At 41.6% G+C, this 18,720-nt stretch overlaps 1 protein-coding gene across 2 annotated transcripts in view; it reads right to left on the minus strand.

The window, feature by feature from the left end:
• LOC146830895 (fibrocystin-L-like) overlaps positions 1-18,720 on the minus strand; it is a 1,171,295-nt gene that overhangs the window by 977,931 nt on the left and 174,644 nt on the right. For both annotated transcript variants that reach the window (XM_085605085.1, XM_085605086.1), the window contains exons 14-15: positions 13,471-13,739; positions 1,589-1,674 (exon numbers count right to left, since the gene is read on the minus strand). In XM_085605085.1, coding sequence (XP_085461211.1) covers positions 1,589-1,674; positions 13,471-13,739 — 355 coding nt within the window. The remainder of the gene's footprint in view (positions 1-1,588; positions 1,675-13,470; positions 13,740-18,720) is intronic.

An 18,720-nucleotide genomic window follows, 5' to 3' on the forward strand; every position in this document is an offset into this window, starting at 1 on the left:
TCATCATCACTCCTGTTTTTTTCAGGATTTATCTCCATAGAGTAACTACCACCCTACATTACCCCATATCAGGGATCAGAAGCTAGGATATTGACTTTTGTTTTAAAGAACAGTGCTCCTGTTTTTTGCTTGGCTCACGTGTCCAAAATCATTAATATTCCTTCCACCAAAATCTTCTAAATGTACTATCTTCTGGTTTGTACTGTCTTGTTTGTAGTGAATGACTCTCTTTTCTGTGAACTTTGGTATCTTCTAGGACATTGTATCAACTGCTTCTGAGTTGTGGCATTTACCTTCTTTTTTGTGAGATGTGTCTCCTTGATTAGCTTTCAAGGACAGTTCACTTTGTATCAAAGCTGCCAAAGTTCTTATCCATTTCCAATCACTATTCAGGCACCTGAAGTTTAAACTCAAGCACTCTCTAAAGATGTCAGTCAGATGTTCAAATAAAGCCTTTAAAACTCTTGGTTGTATAGAAACAATGAAACAGAGATTAGGAAATATATAGTGCTTCTTATGATGTCTTATGTGGTGTCACTAATGTCATGGGAAGTGTCATGTGTGTGGTAAGGAAAGGTGCAGTCGGATATTGCGGGTTGTGAAGCTGGATAAACACTTTAAAATGCACATTTCTATGGCTTCGAGGTTTTTGAAATCCGAGGATCTGATTGAGACTTTGGTGGACAGGTTACTCCATCACAAATGTGGCAGACATCGCGCCTGCTATATTACAAGTGCCATAGGCTATAAAGCACTTTTACTATAGTGGGGTTAAGGGGATATCTGTCATGTTTGTGTTGCAGTAACTTGTCTGTGAAAGTCTGTTACAGCCCCTTAATGTATAGTTATTTGAAAATGTTCATTCTGTTGTAAGAATTTTGCATTAAATATGGGTGCTCAAAATGAAATTCTTTTGACATACGTCAGCTAAATTAAATCTAGAAAAATTCAAGAAATTGTGAAATTTCAAACAATGTTTGCAATTTTGCAAGTTGCAATCATCCTCTTTTCAGTAAATCGTCAAACATATAAGTTGCAGGGTTTAGTTCAGAAAACAGTTTTTGGGTATATAAATCAACTAAAAAGTCAATTTGTAGGTTGTTTGATGAGCACAAATCTCAAAAGAGTCATTTTAAATATGTTTTCAGCAACATTTTTTTCTATAAAAGAATTATAAAGTCACATTTCAATTTTTTCTTACCTAGAAGATCCTCAATTAAAAACAAGAACTTTACAAATTACATTTCAAGATATTTATACTAAAATTTCCACTGGATTATTTTTATGCAGAAAGGATACATCTCAATTTAAAAAGCTTGTGGTATCATCGACTTGTGTGCAGCATAAGTGTTAACTAATGGTTTTGTAATTATTTCACACATGCAGAGATAAAGGTTTGTATAGGGCTCTTATCTGTGCTATAAATATTCATACATAACAAGGTGAAAACCAACATTCATGCATTTATAATATAGATATGCCATGTATGATACAATTAATCTTTTATATTGTTTTCCTATTGTAAAGTGCAGGGATGCTGCTCATCAGTAGAAATGGCTGAAAATAAATATAATAAAACACAACTTACTCTTTTCCTTTCTGAAGTAGAAAAATCGGAGACCGTGTGACATACCAGTACCAATACCAGTAAGAGTCTCCAGTGGCAATCCTGACCTTTCAACAGAAAGAAACACATAATACTGTTTTTTTCTTTTTTTTTTTTAAATGTTTTTATTACATTTTCACCGCAACAAAAAGCAGATAATACAGAATCAAGTGTGCTCAGTGGCCAACTCGTCAACAATCCACATTAAATAAAAGTTCTACTAAAACACACAATACTGTTGGTGAACATTAAAGTAAAATCACCAATACCTCTTTTTCTAACATAGTTACAGTGCAAAATGAAGAAAACAAGTATAACTGGAAATTGACTGTGCGTGAAACTTGTTATCTATAATGTTTGTTCAATAACATTAAAGTAAAATCACCAATACCTCTGTTTCTAACATATTTACAGTGCAAAATGAAGAAAACAAGGATAACTGGAAATTGACTGTGCATGAAACGTGTCATCTATAATGTTTGTTCAATAAATAAATGCCATATTTTAAGCCTTGAATTGCTAGTGCCATAACATCGTTCATGCTTCATGTATTGGCAACGCAATGCCAATTTAAAATTGTTTCTCTGGAATGAATTGGTAAAATACCATTGCACTTTAACCTACGTAAACAAACATTACAAATGTTAAAGTGTACATTAAGATCATTAATATCTAACCCCGTCTTTAAAGAATTCAAGTATGTTCTTCCATTTAAATCTTTAGAACCAGAGGCAACAAACAAATGAGCAAAAGTGAAATTAACGCACAGGACGAAATGATTTGTTCATGTCACATGGGCAATGGGGTTAGCAGGGCGGCAATCTATGTCTCCTTTACCACATATAGTAAAATGTGTCACTTACATGCAATCACCTTTCTTTGAGGTGTATTACTATCTCCATTTACAAATATGTTCCAGACCACATTCACTACAAACCTCGTAGCATAATTTGTATTTTGTACCAAGGAAAGATAACAATTTCAAATTAATCAATATAAACAAATCAAGTCATAAACCATAAACTCTGTTTCTGACATTTATTTATTGTGATTTGGTATACTCATTAACATGGGCATGAAATATACTTCATTAATAGCTACTGACTGCAACAACGTTATAAAGGAGTGTGTTTGCGGGCTAATAGTACTAAAGAGAATAAATTCCTAATGTTTACCATTCTTTTGATTCTCCACCACCTTCCAGGAATACAGCAGCAGGTACCAGGTCTGCTGAGCTACACCCTTACAGTGCTATCTGTGGGAATCTGTATGAAATCAACTGGTTTCATGCTCCCGTTTCCTTCAGTGTGCGTTTTTCATTGCTCCGGTTACAGGCACACCTATACTAGTACCTGTTTATCTTTAACAACTATGGTGACAGGCAAACTAGCATGTGACGTATTGCATCTGTTTTGGAAACCGCATCTGCATTGTCTGTACATTATTTTAGTGGACAGCAACTCATCCATCGAATACATAGGTAAATCATGGAGGGAATCTCTCCACACCTCCATTTTTAGCAACTCCTGGTTTGCCACCATTAAAGTGGGTACAGTGGAATGAGGCTTTTGAAGCTTACCTTGATGCCATTGATGGAGATACTTTTACATCCAAGAACAAGAAGGCACTATCAAGTTATAATTTCGGTCATGAAGGCAAGTCATTAATAAAAACTCTACAGTTAGAGGTTGTGCACATACCTGCTAGTGGCAATGGTGATGCTGAACCAATAATTGATTAATATGCAATGATAATTCAAACAGTGAGCAAAAGAGTTTCACCTAAATGGAACGTTGTGTCATAAAGGCATAGACTTTTGCAGCAAGCACAGCTTCCAGGGGAATCCACTGATGATTTTGTTTCTGCTTTACGTACTTTAGCTATAAATTGTAATTTTTTAGATTTGAAAGAGGAGATAATTTGTGATCAATTAATAGAAAAGACAAACAGTAACTAAATTCAGGAACAACTTTTGTCAAGTGAAGATGCCAGTTTAGAGTTGGCATTAAAATAGCCAGAAGCATTAAACAATCTGCAATATGCATGAAGGAACTAGCAGGGGGTCGACCAGGAATGGAGTGTAAGGAAAGGAAAGTCACACAGAAGAACAGTGGTGACAAATCTAAGCGTCAAAATGTTAAACAGTTTCAGGAACCAGGAGAGTCATTGTCTGGCATGGAAAAGAGTTTAGTTATTTCTGGTATGGCAGTAAAACACATTTGGGTAACTATAAACAGTGCCCAGAATTGAATCACATATGTTTTAAGTGCAACAGGAAAGGGCATTTAGCTTGTTTTTGTTGGGCAAATAAGTTTTAGAAACAAACGATGGGAACTGTATGTGAAGATGATGGGGAAACCAATATTGTTGATGGGTAAATTCTAGTGATCAAAGAAGAACAGCATGAAGCCATTAAGGACAACTGTGTGGTAATAAAACAAGTAGCAAAGAGGAAATCACTATTGTGATCTTTTAGTTAATGGAAAAAGTATAAATATTATGGTGAATTCTGGTTTGTAATTTTACATTATTGGGGGAAGACGAGTTTTCCACGTTTCATGGTGAAGTGGCAAAATAATCAACTATTAAACTATTTGCATATGGAGGCAAGAAGTTGAAAGTCATGGGTAAATGTAAAGCCAAATTGGAGTTTAGTAGCAATTGTGCCCTAACTGAAGGGGTCTGATTTATAAGGTTGGGACAATCAAGGGGAAGTTAATATGATTTTGGAACTCAATCACCCTGAGTGGGTAATAACCAAGGATACGTTATTGGCTTCATGTTTGAATGTGGTTGCGTGAGAACAGGATATTGAAAGGGAAAGATGGATCAACGAATATGACAACGTATTTTGTGATAATTTAGGGAAACTGCAAAGATTTAAGCATCGTATTGTGTTAAAAGGTGATGCAGTTCCAGTGGTGCACATACCACGAAAAGTACCTTTATGTCTTAGGCAGGAATTGAAGGAAGAACTTGACAAATTGTGCTTATGAACCCATTGAAGGATCAGAATGGTTATCACCAATTGTTTTGGCACGCAAGGCAGACAAATCCTTGCATCTCTGTGTGGATCTTTGTGATCTCAATCAAATATTTGGGGGGATCAACAAACACTAACAAATATTAATGAGATGCAGGTAATTTTGAAGCATGCTGTAGTTTTTACATCATTGGATATGTCAGCAGCATATCATCAGGTGGAGCTGCATCAGGATTCAAAACACCTTACATCATTTGTGACACCAGAGGGTGCCTAACGCTATATCTGCATGCCATTTGGATTGGCATTTGTGTCCTCTGTGTTTCAAAGAGTAATTAACATCTTATTTAATGGAATGGATGGGGTAGCTTGTTTCCAAGATGATATCTTGATATATAGCAAAGGCAAGGAGGAACATGACGCTAGAGTGAGATTGGTATTGAATGTTTTGAAGGAAGACTGGGATAACACTAAAAAGGGACACGTGTAAATTTGCTCAATTATGTGTTTGCTACTTGGGTCATCATGTATCTGCCAGTGGTGTGAAACTCAAATTGAAAATGTTGCTTGCTATTGAAGAGGCACTACCACTTAAGGATATGGATAAGCTAAAGTCCATTTTAGGCTTAGTTGAGTTTTATGCAAAGTCGCTGCCACAATTTGCCAGTAAAACATCCATTTTGTGTGATCCGTTAAGAAAGAATGTGAAATATGTGTTGTCAGATGAAGGTGGGGCAGTTTTTAATGAAATCAAGAAAAGCATTGTGTTTGCACGTCCTTTGAAATATTTTAACACAAAGGATGTTAGTATTTTAAATGAATCATGCAAGCAATGTTTGTTTGGGGCGGTGTTGATGCAGAGCCAGATAAATGAAAGTGAAGAAAATATTGCTTTGGCATCAAGGACCTTACAGGGAGAAGAAGCTACATATTCAACTATGGGAAGGGAAGCCGTCGCTATGTGCTGGGGTGTGGAGTATTTTAAAACTTACTTGTGGGGTAGATAGTTTATCTTGCGTATCAATCACAAACCATGTTAGACTTATTCTGCACCCATAGTGGGGTAAGAGCCAATCCTCACATTGCCAAATGGCAGTATCACATGCAAGAGTTTCAATACAAATTGAAACATGTTTCGGGAGAAAATAACTTTGCAGCCAACTGCTTGTCGAGGTTGCGGTACAGGATGAATGTTTTGAGAGTGGTCACAAGAACAAAGAATTGGAAAATATCTGTATGTTGAATTCTTGGGACAGAGTGTTGGACGGAGCATTATGTAAAAATGAATGGCTGCAATTGCTGATGGAAGATGAAGTATTAATCAAAGTTGTGGAATATGTGTTCCAAGGTTGGCCCAAAACAAAGGATGTTCATGAGGATTTTGTTCCTTTTGAGAGAGCTGCAGATGAATTGTCTGTAGTTGATGGCATTCTGAGATGTTGAGGATTGCTAGTTGTACCCAATGGCTTGAGAAGTAAGGTGCTTAATCTTCACATTGTGGTCATGGTGATATCAGGGCACTGAAGCGTAGAGTCAGGGAAGACGTTTTGTGGCCAGGTATGGATAGAGTGGCAGAACATTTTGTCAAGGATTGTATTGCTTGTGTCATCAGCAAAAAGACCCAGGTTACGGTGCCATCTCTAGTTGTGTCTGTAGAACCACCATTTATGCTGTGGTGTAAATTAGCTCTCAATAACTCTTTACCATTTGGTGTCAAAAGAAGCACTCCAAAATTTACTTTGATGCTTATTGATTATTTATCTTGGTGGCCTGAAAACAAGATGCTTGAGAGTGTATCTACCTCTACTGTTTTAGATTACCTTAGTGAAGTGTTTGCCAGAGCGGATTAAGGACAATGGGACTCAGTTTCTGTCACTGGAGATGAGGATTTTTTATTCAAAAGTATGAAATTTGTCACATCAAAATTTCCCTCTCTAATCCGAGAAGTAATGGTCTTGTGGAAAGATTTAACAGGGTATTAAAGGACCCGTTGCAGTTGATATTGGTGAATAACATGAATTAGAGACAGGTGATGAAAGACATGTTGTGGGCTTAGGGAACAACGTCACATAGTGTGACTCATAAGAGGAACCATCATAAGGAAGGTTTGCTGGTACTAATTTGAACAGAGGATGGATGAATCAGAAGATGGTCAACAGCGATATCATTGGAAAGGTTTGGAATGAGGGGAATGCATTGTATGGAAAGTTGTGTCATAAAAATGCAGACAGGAGTGTGACAGTACTGGTAGGCGATTGGTTCAGAATAAAGAAACCAGGTAATGTTAAGAAAGGGTGGTCAAGATTTTCTTTACCTAAGAAAGGTATTGAGGTTCGGGACCATGTTGTTGTGGTTGCAGGAGGAAAGGTATGGAGCAAGAGTATGATCTCGGTAATCCCTGCGAGTAAAACCTCTGTTGTACACGACAAACTGTGATCCACTGAGAATGATGATGAGTGTGGTGTGTTTAGAAATGGAGTAATTCAACAGGAAGGTGGGACTTCTGATGGTGTTGTAAGTGACAATACTTTGAGTAAAGCTACCCATACCAGAAATAAAAAATACCTGTACGATATAAGGATTATGTTATCGGTTAATTGTCTTCTTCTTCTTACGTGAGTCATTTAGTGTGTACCTTTAAAGTTAATTATTGTGCGAGTTATTATATTACACCATAATGTGAAATTCAAACATTTGTTATATTTAGCATTCCTTTATTTATTGATATGTATTTTCTGTAACGTTACATTGTGCTTTATTATATGGTTTTATTGGTTTGTTTAATATACAAATTGTTAACAGGGGATCTGTACATAATGTGGAATGTGGGTTGGACCTCGAGGATCGGAGTGTAGCAGTTGCTGCCGGGGACAGGGACCTGATGATGTTATTAAAGAGTGTCTCACCTCTACAAGCATGTAGTGGACATCTTTTCATTATCATACTTACGAATTGTGCTATGTGCTGTGTTCTTGTTTATCTTAAATGCAGAAGGAAACAGAAGGCCTTGTGCTGTGATCTTGCACGGTTTAAACAGTCTTAAATGTTAGTTTCTTGATATGACAAGCACTGCCAAACAATCGTGCTCGTCGCCATAGTGCATGCCAATTCAAAAAGGTTAGCTCACTATTAATACTGTGTCACAACATGAAATCACATCGCTGCACTGTCTATGTACAAAAACACAGACACAGTCAGCATGCAACACAATACCTACCTGATGGAGTAAGCTGTAAGCTAATAGGAGTAATCAGACTGCTCACTGCCTATGCTGGATATAAGATGCTTGCGCTCCCACTTATTGGGTTATTTAAATCCAGGGGGCTTTGAGTGCACTGACTGTCTATTTACCTCACCTAAACCTTCCTGAACTTTAATTGCCATAAGAACTGGACTCTCTTTTGTCTCCTCAAACTCTCGCACTGCCAGATTGTGATGTCGGAGGGAATGAGATTTCCATCACTATGCTGTTGAATGGCTGTAGGGATAAAGGTGAGAGGTCAAAATCCCATTGAGACCTTGCAGCCTGCTCACCAGCCCCCATGTGCATTTAAACATCACCATCTTGGAAGAGACCAAATTTTGTTTAGTAAGTCTAAGTTTACATTAGGGACAACAAAATACAATTGTTAACACCTTCCTCACTCATGGCCTCTACCCAGAAGCTCTCAAGACAGGTCAGATCCCCTCACTCAAAGAAACCTACTCCAGATGCTGCTATACTCGCCAACTACTGGCTCATCATTCACATATCTTTCAACTGCAAGATCCTTTAAAAGCAGTAAATGTTCAACTCCAAAGTAAAATTTCAACTAAACATGTCCAATTATCAGTTTGGCTTTGAATCATGCTGTAGCATGGAGACTGCAGTCTTACCCATCATGGACAATGCCCTCCTGACCACAGATGAATATGACCTCTCCCTCCTGATATTGATGGGCTTCTCACTCTCATAAGCATCAAATCCCTTTGAATTCCGAGGTACTATTCCTCCGGGTGACCACTCGAGGAGTTTCAGGGAGTCCAGATTTTCAATTCCAGTGTTTAATCGTTTTGATGCTCTGCGCTCACTGGAGGATATAGACTGACTGGATACGGGAACTCAAGCCTGTGTAACCCCTGCAGTGAGCCAGTGTAGTGTGGGTCCACTTCTTAACCTCTATAGCAAGAACTTAACTGGTCAGCCACTTAGCAGTCCCATGTCCTGTGATAGTCCAGTGGCTCAACAAAATCTAGCAGGGAACACTAGATTCATTTACGATCCCTCTGACTCCCCTGCTATTTCTCCACTTCCTAATAACATCAGTGAGGTAGTAACTAGGACAAATGTGGCTATACCCCCAGTGAGAAGCAATTCTTACTTTTGCAAAGTTCTCTCCTGGAATATTGCTGGTATAGCCTCTAAGTTACACAATCCGACATGGGGAGAATTGATCAATCAGTTTGAGATCTTGTGTCTCCAGGAGTCCTGGAGAAAGGACCCTGTCCATCTGAATGGCTATAGGACCAATCATACGCCATCAGTTAGCAGTTTGAGCGGTAGGGCTAAGGGAGGTCTTTGCGTTTACGTATCATGCATTATTAATTTTAAAAAGATAACAATGCACGCACATACTGAATTTTTTCAGCTAGTTAAAATCGATCTAGACTCCAAGCACTCACTTGTAGTTATTAACCTGTATAACAATATTCCTTCTGAGAACGTAAAAGCTGTGATTTACAACCTGTTAAATATATTAAAAAATATTGGTAGTAGTAAAGATATAATGATGATTATGGCTGGTGATTTTAATTGTACTTTATGTCCGAATGCTGGGGACAAACTATGTGAAGCGCTACACGATGATGGGGCATGCAAATCTAATTTTCAACTCTCAGTACTGGGGGAACAATTCAACGAGCTCATCTTTACCCTCGACCTGGGATTTGCTAATGAAATGTGTCCAATTCCCATCCAAATGCCCCCCACTTTTAATGGTAGGGGCCTTAGCTCCACCATCGACTGTGTCTTAGTCTCCAATAGCCATGCATATAGTCTTCACTCGTTTTATGTGTCCGATAACCCGCTGAGTGACCATTTCCCTCTTTGCTTAGCCTTTTTACTTCCGACCAATACTATCTTAAGATCGGAAAAGAACAACCACCTGCTAAGTAATTTAGCTATAAAGAGCACCAACTGGTTTACATTGCACTGGACTATGGTGAATCAAGATGCCCTGGTTAATTCAGTATTGGGAAAATCAAACCAGCGATAGAGTTATGCCTGAGTGACACAGCATCCCCGGAAGTAATTTTAGCTTCATTTCAGGCCATCACGAACGCTGTCAGAGAGTCCTTAACTAGACAATGTAACTTTAAGGGCCGTAATAAAGGCTGGTTTGACCCTAGATGTACTCAAGCTCTTTCCTATTTGAAAAAAGTACTACATAAAATCCCAGGGAACGGCACTGAAGTAAAGGTGGCTAGAGACACATATGAATTAGCACTAAGGGCTAGGAAGGCCACTATTAAGAAGGAGTTGTGGGAAACATTAATCATTGCGTCAACGTTTAAGGACAGTGCGGCCTTCTGGAAAGTGGTCAGGGCCCCTATCTTGTCTAGAGATTGATTGATTGATTGAGGTACTTATAGAGCGCAGCTATCACCCTACGGGCATCTTGGCGCTTGCATTGGGAACCCGTCCTGGTTTTTCCCTGTAAGATAACCCATACTGGGCATCCCCAAGGTGAAAGCCAGGCATCCCGCCGCGGGGGGCCGTTGTGGAGATTAAGCAGGCTTGTTGCCCAGAGCTGCATAGTGTGAACTTGTGCTTAGAGTGGGCACCGAAGCGAGAATTATCGAGTCCGTGGACAATTGGGTTCTGGACCCTGCCGCGTCGGGAATCGAACCCAGGTCCCGGGTCTGATCTCTGCTTCAGGGTATGCCTCCTCTAACCAGTGAGCTAAACTTCTCCACTAGAGAGGCTAGTCCATCACTCAAAATACCTATAACTGATGAGCAATGGATTAACCACTTCACCAAGGTCTATCAGGGCATGGGTAACTCCATTTTGACAAATTGTCCAAACCAGGAAGTTCGCAATTTGAACTTCCCCGCCCAAGCAAATGCGCTCAAGTTCAGCTTGGATGAAGTAGAACGGGCCTTGTCTGTTAGTAAGGGCGGCAAGGCACCTGGACCCGATGGGACACCCCTTGACTTGTTTAAATCTAATACTACTCTTTGGGGACCCATCTTGACGCAAGTTTTAAATGCTAGCTGCGAAGCAGACTTCCCTCCCTCATGGGTAGAATCAACTATTGTCCCCATTTTTAAAAAGGGGGACAGACAGGACCCGACATGTTATAGGCCCATTTCATTATTAGATGCCATAACAAAAGTAGTAGGCAGAATAATATTAGAACGCCTTCAAGCATGGGCGGAGGAAAACTCTGTAAAATGCAAATAACCATTAATTGTGCCAGACAGCATATATTGACATTCTCCTTTGCATATCCCGCTATACACAGACAATTTCAATTCTCACAGAATGAAACATTACATCAGTGTAGCCAAATATATAAACAAATCGCTGCGTCACAATAAGCTTCCATGTGCCTTACAGATTACACAAGGCTATCAACGAAAAAGTGACCGCTGAATGAAAAGGACTCTTGGGCAAGCGTATTCTTTGTTGGAAATAAAGCTCTGAAACTCGCGTTCTGCTTTCTCTGAGGCCCACTCTGCAACTTGTCAAGTCTGATCCAATCAAGAACTCCGTTTGATCTTGAGACAGTTTATGATGATTCTTTTCCTTTTTACTGCACAAAGCAGCTCACGTTTGCTTAACAGGCAGATTGAGTCTTACTGGGGAATCCCCACTTACTCGGGTCGAATTGAACAAGGCTCTTTCTGTCCATTTTGGAAAAGAATGCAGTTTGTGGAATTTCCAAGTACTCAACCTAGCACTGTGTGCCCTGAAAGTATTTCACATTTTTCATAGGTTTATTTAATAAGCAGCAGGCTTGAATTCTTCCATAAAGTTTATATCATAGCTTATTCTTGGAAGAATGTATGCAGTTTCGGGGAGGGGTGGGGTTTATTAAAACTTGTTGTACTTCACAGATTTGAACAAAGTGCTTTGAGACCAACAGCTTTATTGTGGTCTGCGCAAAAGGACTCCGAATGTAAGCCTCTGTAACAGGTACCAAGAAATCCCATTTCTTCTACCTTGATCGTGCATTCCTTATGTAGTATTTTCAGAACTTGAGGTTGCAGAAGTAGAATTCTCCCTAAAAGAAAAGCTGTGTGTTTCTGTTGGAACCTTGCTAAATGTTGTCAATAATTTTTAACACTTGAATACGCATGTTATCTGAGATGCTTTAAGGATGGGTGTTTGGATCAGAGCCTGTAGTACTTTGGAAGGTCTTGGTAATTAAGGTTGGTTGAGAAAAGGGGATTAATGTTTCCCTTCAACCCGTTGCTTTCCAGGTTGGTAGAAAATAGCACTTGCTGAGATAAGGAACGCCTGGGTTCATATAAAACTACAAGCTTCAGGTGCATTTGTGTAGAGTATTCATTCAACTGATGCACTTAAAACACTGCTTTGGACGGGAGTTTTACGCAGAGGCAAATGCACTGATTTCATTTTAATGAACCCCCCCAAAAAATACATCAGTAACATAGAGTGACAACACCTAACCTAACGTGAGGCTATAGCATGAAATAAATAACACAACACCATACCACTGCAAGCAACATGATTCAACTCCACATAATTAGACTCTACTCAATACCACATAGATACACCACACATTAAACCGCTGTCATATAGCAACAATCCACATACATACTCCAGACCATGCCACATAATTCCAATCAGCATAATTACACCCGCCACACAGTTTCACGCCACAAAATTAATCTACACACCACATTTCCATCCCACACCACATAATTCAACACCAAACCACATCAATCAACTCAACAGCACAATTGCACAGCACACCACATACATCTAATCCATACCACAGAATTCCACATCATGCCACAAAAATTCAACAGCACACCACATAATTAAACTCCACTACATACCACTCCACAACAAAAACTACCATTCCACATAATTACATTCCATGATGAACAGTTCCACCTCACATAAGTCTGCTACTCTGAATACCACATAATTACTGTCCACATAATTCCACTGCACACCATGCCACATAATTGCACTACACAAATCCACCCCACACCACACAGTTCCACCACACACAATTCCACAACTAATAATACCAATTCAACCCACATAATTCCACTTCACTCCACTCCACATGGGTAAAAGACATTGTCATTTACAGTGCCAATAGCTCTAATTTTCACAAATGCGATACCTACTGCATTGCAAATGCTTGTTTAAAAATGTTCTTGGAGGCGGGTATCTTCAGCAGTAGCTCTTGAGACAGTCAGGTCTGCTCGATTTGATTATATCGCAGAAATTCAGGGCAGCCGTTACGGCTGACCAGTTTCAAAAGTCCCCAGTGGCAACACCAGTTTCACTTTTCAGTGGCTGAACTGGGATTTTTCATTTACTGCAAAAAAGTCTTGCTTACCCAGCGGTATTTTAACTAAATCCGATTGGCTTGTATATTTTGCTAATACACACTGCTTCGTGCATACAAATCTGTAAATTAAGTGTTAAAAACTGGACGATTTAGACTTGCTGTCTAAAATCTCAGAGTTGTAGTCGCAGTAGGTACCCACCTGACTTAATTGGCCTGGTTCTCCCCTTCTTTCATCACTTTTTTCAGACTGGGTATTGCCCTTGTGCTCTTTGCTTCACTACATTAAACTGCCCAAAAAAACATATGTTTCAGAGAAGAAGCATGTTTTTGTAATATAGGGTTACCTTGTTTTGAGGGTTTCCAGTCTGGCTAAAATAGAGTGCAAAGCGGTTGCCTCCCTTTACGACGAATGTGTAATTGTCTGATTCAGGGGGCACAAAGAATCCACTGAGACGAGCAACAAATGCATTCTGCCCTGAGGGCCACTTGTAGGAAGCTGAATCGACCCATGATGCACCAGCATATCCGGTGGTGTTCTCGTTGTATGTGAGTGCATCTTCCAAGAGAGAAGGGTTGGTATTATTCCACACTTGGAGCATTAGTCCTCTTCCCCCTTGAGAAAGAGAAATATAAAATCAAGATAATAAACAACACTTACCACTATTTTAATGTTCTTACCAGCTTCAAACTGTGCAATACATTTGTTTGCCATATGCTTTTGAATAAGTGGTATTTCATTACGTAACTGTAATCTCCTTGTTGTGCATGAAAAACTTAAATATCACATCAAACTTTCATTTCCAGAATGCAGCAGTTGCAGTGAGTGGCACAAGGGCCCATGTGCCACAAGGGCCTACTGAACTCCACTTATGTCTATATTTCACTATTCATTCAGTTGACGGGGAACCCATTTGCTTGCTTGCTTTCCGGTCCATGGTACTCTTAGTGTACTAGGGGTAGTACTACTGAAGCAGACGAAGGCATTATACTATCATAGCCCTAAAAGGTTTTTATTAATGTATTTAAGCACTTTCATTATGCTCTCAAATTAAGAAGTGCAATGTTTAAAGAAGAGAGGAACCAGTAAAGATCCACATAAGTCAATATAAATGTGTGACCTAGCCCTCTGCAAGGTCATGCCCACATCTTCTACTTTTCACTGAATTCATTTGTGTTGGCCATAGGACTCTGTGCACTTCACCATTGCTAACTAGGGCTGCAGTTCTTATGCTCATTCCCCTAAACATGGTTTTATTGATTGCATACGGCTGGGTCTAAAGTGGGGTGGCACGGTGAGCGAAAGAACAATGGATTTAACCCAGATCTCTTGATTGAGGGTGAATGTTTGATTTGTTTTCCATTCCGTCCATCATTTGTGTTTCTTTTGCTTTCTCACCAAACGGCCTGCAGCACTTATTGTGCCACCCACATAAGTAGCACTTTAAAACATGCCCCAAGGTTGCCACTGCAGCCTGATTGCAGTTGCACACTTCCATGTCGACTCGGCATTTAAACCCCTTGCCAAGCCTTAAACTCTCCTTTTACTACATATAAGTCACCCTGAAGGAGGGATCGTAGGTAGCCCATAGGGCAGGGTGCTGTGTAACTAAAAGGTTGGACATGTACTTTTACGTTTTACATGTCCTGATAGTGAAAAATGTTCACTATTGTGAGGCCTCCCCTCCCATTGCATAATATTGGTGGTTCCTTATTACATTCAGTAAGTGCCTCTTGGAGCACTACTTGTTGGGGGATGAACTCCCCTTGGCTCTTGAGTATCCTTGGGGGCCAACCAGCCCTCCTGTTACATCAAGTAAGACCCACACAGCTGGATTACTGAGAGGTCATCAGAGGCCACACCCCCTTTCTTCACCACTCTGCAAACACGCATCCTGGCGCACTGCTGCTTGGGGGAAGAAGTTCCCTTTAGTTCTGAGGCCCCTTGTAGAGTGGTGGAGAAAGGGGGCGTGGCCTCTGACTATCTCTCATCAATCCAACTGTGTGGGGCTTACTGGAGGTAACAGGAGGTCTTGTTGGCCCACCTAAGGACCCTCAGAAACCAAGGGGACTTCATCCCTCTACCAGCAGTGCGCCAAGACACACGTTTGGTGGAGAAAGGATGTGGAGTCTCCGGCGAGTAGCCACCTTTTAAAATTTGTATTTTTGTACTTTTTAGGAAGGAGAGCCGCGTGACACCCCCATTCCCTGGAATTATTTTAGCCCCGCGGACCCAATCTCCCAGAGCCTGTCCGTTTTTGAATTTTTTTTTTTAAAAAGGGAAGGGGGCCACGTGGCCACCATCCTGGGCCGATTTCGTCCCTGGGGACCCCATCCCCAAGCCTTTTATTTTTTTATATATATATATTTCAAAAGAAAGGGGGAGGGGCCTCTCTCCTGAGCCATTTTTGGCCACAGGGACCCCATCACTGGGGCCAGCCCTTTTAAAAAAAAAAAGAAAATTCAGAATAAAGCTAGGAGGGCCATTTGGCCCCGCTCCAAGGCCATTTTTGCCCCCTGGCACCCAATACCCCGAGGCCTGCCCCTCTAAAACAAATAAAAATGAAAAAGGGACGGAGGGAGGCTGTCATCCCCCCTCCCGGGCTGATTTAGGTCCCGAGAACACCATCCCCCAGGGATCGGCCTGTAGTGTGGGTGCCCTGGTCCACCCAGGGCATCCACATTTAAAATGCTAAGGACCATGGGGGGAGCCTCAAGGCCCCCGTGGTCCCTGCTGGCTCCCCGCCACCTGCAGTAGCCAGCATTCCTTTGAGATCCAGGGAGCTGCCAACATGGAGCTCCATGGGTCCCAAAGCAATATGTGTTTTTCCCTGCTCACTTCACAGTGGGCAGGGAAGCAGACACATACTCTGCTTTCAGCAAGCGAGAACATTTTGTGCTCTTTCTTGCTGTAAGCAGATCACTTGTTTGCTATGGCTTGGTGGGAGCGGTGCAGAGCAAACTGTAATGTCCAGGGAGTGGGCACCTCGGGACATTGCTGGAGCCGGCCCTGTGAGGGGGTCATCCCCAGGGACATGTAGGGCTCCACAAGAGAAGCCATGCGGCCCTCCTCCTTTGTGAATTAAGCCCCGGGAAGGTGGTGGTCCCTGGGATCTGCAACAGACCCCCTTAATTATTGTATTTGTGGCCAGAGAAGTGGCGGTCTACATATTATTCATGCCCCTGAGACTTGGCTAACCTGGGGGCCTATATTAAACGAAGCACAGAAGCCTGTGCTGTATTTCGTTTTTCATTTTCAGCGGGAGTTGTGTATTCAGCTCGACTCCTGCCAAAATGCTTTAAAAAAATGCCTTTTGGGCCCTGGGGTTCCCTGTGGGATACCCCCCAAGAGGCCTCAGTGATGTCATCAGTGATGTCACTGACCATGTCATGAGTGATATATATGAGGCCATAAGCAGTGCATTGCAGGGTGCAAGTTATGGTAACCTCACTAACTATAACAGCTGAATTTCACTGGTGTTGTACTGGTGAAACCTGAGCCTAACTATAATGTCCCTGTAACCTTTGTTTTTTAGTGAATTTCCAAGGTTTTTTTAATTCCATTTCCTAACAATAACGTCCCAGGAACCTTTGGTTTTATCGGTGAATTTCTAAGGTTTTTTAAATGCCAATTTCTAACTATAAAGTCCCTATAACCTTCAGGTTTTTTCAGTGAATTTCCATGATTTTTTAAGTAGTAGTTGTTAGATTTGGGGGTCTCTAGTTGGCAGAGGTAGGTACCTTTGACCCAATAGGGGTCCTTGCATCTAGTCAGGGTAATGGGGTAGCCTCCTAAAATAACCCCTGCTCAACCCCTTGGTAGCTTGGCCTAGACAGACAGGCTTATCTCAGAGGCAGTGTGTAAAGCATTTGTGAACACATATAGTAATATAGTGACAACACTACAAAGGGACACCACACAGGTTGTAGTATAAAAATAAGTATTATTTATGTAGACTTATCACAAGACCACAAATGACAAAAATCCACAATACTGTACTTTAAAATGGTAGAAATAGCTTGGTTCTCTTTAGATGATAAATGCGACACTTATGTTCAATGTACCTTTGGATGCGTAACGCTATACAAACAAAAGGGTTGCAGGGAAGGTGATGCGTCGGTTCCTTACACGCAAGAACGGTGATGTGTCGGTTCCTTGCTCTGGGGGAGGTGATGCGTTCCCTACTGCTGCGTAGGGGACGGTGATGCGTTGGTTCCTTAGCAGAAGGGAGGTGATGCGTCGGTTCTTCTCCGCGTGGGGAGGTGATGCGTCGGTTTCTTACTGCGCTTTTGTGGCGATGCGACCAGCAACGCCGTGATGCGATTAAGATCCGGTACAAAGAAACAAAATGGCATCTTCTTCATGTTGCGACAAGGAAGGGGTGATGCGTGCACGCCCGACGGCCATGCGGCAACTCAGTGAATCTTCTTGAGCCGTGACAGACCCTGCAACATGCTTCTCTGGTGATGCTACGGCGTCTGCTGCGATGGCGACACTTTTCTCCAGTGATGAGGGGCACCTCGGTGATGCGATGCGGCAGCGGCGGCACCCTTCCGCAGCGATGTGACGACAGATACCGCGGCAGCGACACTCTTCTCCGGTGATGCGACGGTGTCTGCTGCGACGCCGACACTCTTCTCCAGTGATGCAAGGCGCTTCGGCGATGCGATGGCGGCAGTGGCGGCAAGATTTCTTGGCAATGCGACGACAACTGCTGCGGCGGCGACGCGCTTCTTCGTCTTGAGTCGCGCTTCCAGCTCCCAGCTACACACAGTCTCTCAGAAGGCCCAGCTCAACAGCAGGCACTTCAATTCTCAGCAAGGGAAGGCAGGGAAAAGCTGGTGGGTGAAGTCTTGTATCCCTGAGACTTCAGGCAGGAGGCAAGCTCTAGTTCAAGCCCTTGGAGATCTTCTTACAAGTTGATGAAAGTAGCACAAAGTCCTTTCTCCTTTCTTTGGCAATCAGGTAACCACCGTAGGCCAATCCTCAAATAGCACACAACATAGGGATAGTCTCCTCCTGCAATCTCTCTCTCTGGTTCCTCTCCTCAGCAAAGGTTCTTCTTGTTTTCCAAAAGTGATCTAAAGTTCTGGGTTTGGGGTCCCAGTATTTATACTCATATTCTCTTTGTTCTCTGAAGGCAGAGAGGCCTTTGCCTAGTCCAAACCAGTTCTGGTCAGTCTTGGAGCACTTTTTTTACAGGACTCCTTTGATAGTGTGGGCCAGGGCCATCAGACACACCACAGGAGGTGGAGCCAGCATTGTGGAAGGCAGGCACAGCCCTATTCAGGTCCCAGGTGCAACCCCACCCACCACTCTTCAGGCAGATATCTCTATTCAGCCTTGTGCTGACTCACCCTGTCTCCTGGAATCCCCCAGCCCCTGTCACTCAAACTGCAGACATGGAATACACAACCTAGCAGAGGCAGGCTTGGATAGTTAGGCAAGAAAATACCTACTTTCTAAAAGTGGTATTTTCAAACACAGAATGTTAAAACCAACTTCACTAAAAGATGTATTTCATCATTCTGAGTTCAGGCATACTAAACTCGAATTTCTACCATGTTCCCTGGGTCAGTTAGGATTATAGGATATT

This window comes from Triturus cristatus, chromosome 5_1 (genome assembly GCF_964204655.1).
Source record: "Triturus cristatus chromosome 5_1, aTriCri1.1, whole genome shotgun sequence".
Lineage (NCBI taxonomy): Eukaryota > Metazoa > Chordata > Amphibia > Caudata > Salamandridae > Triturus > Triturus cristatus.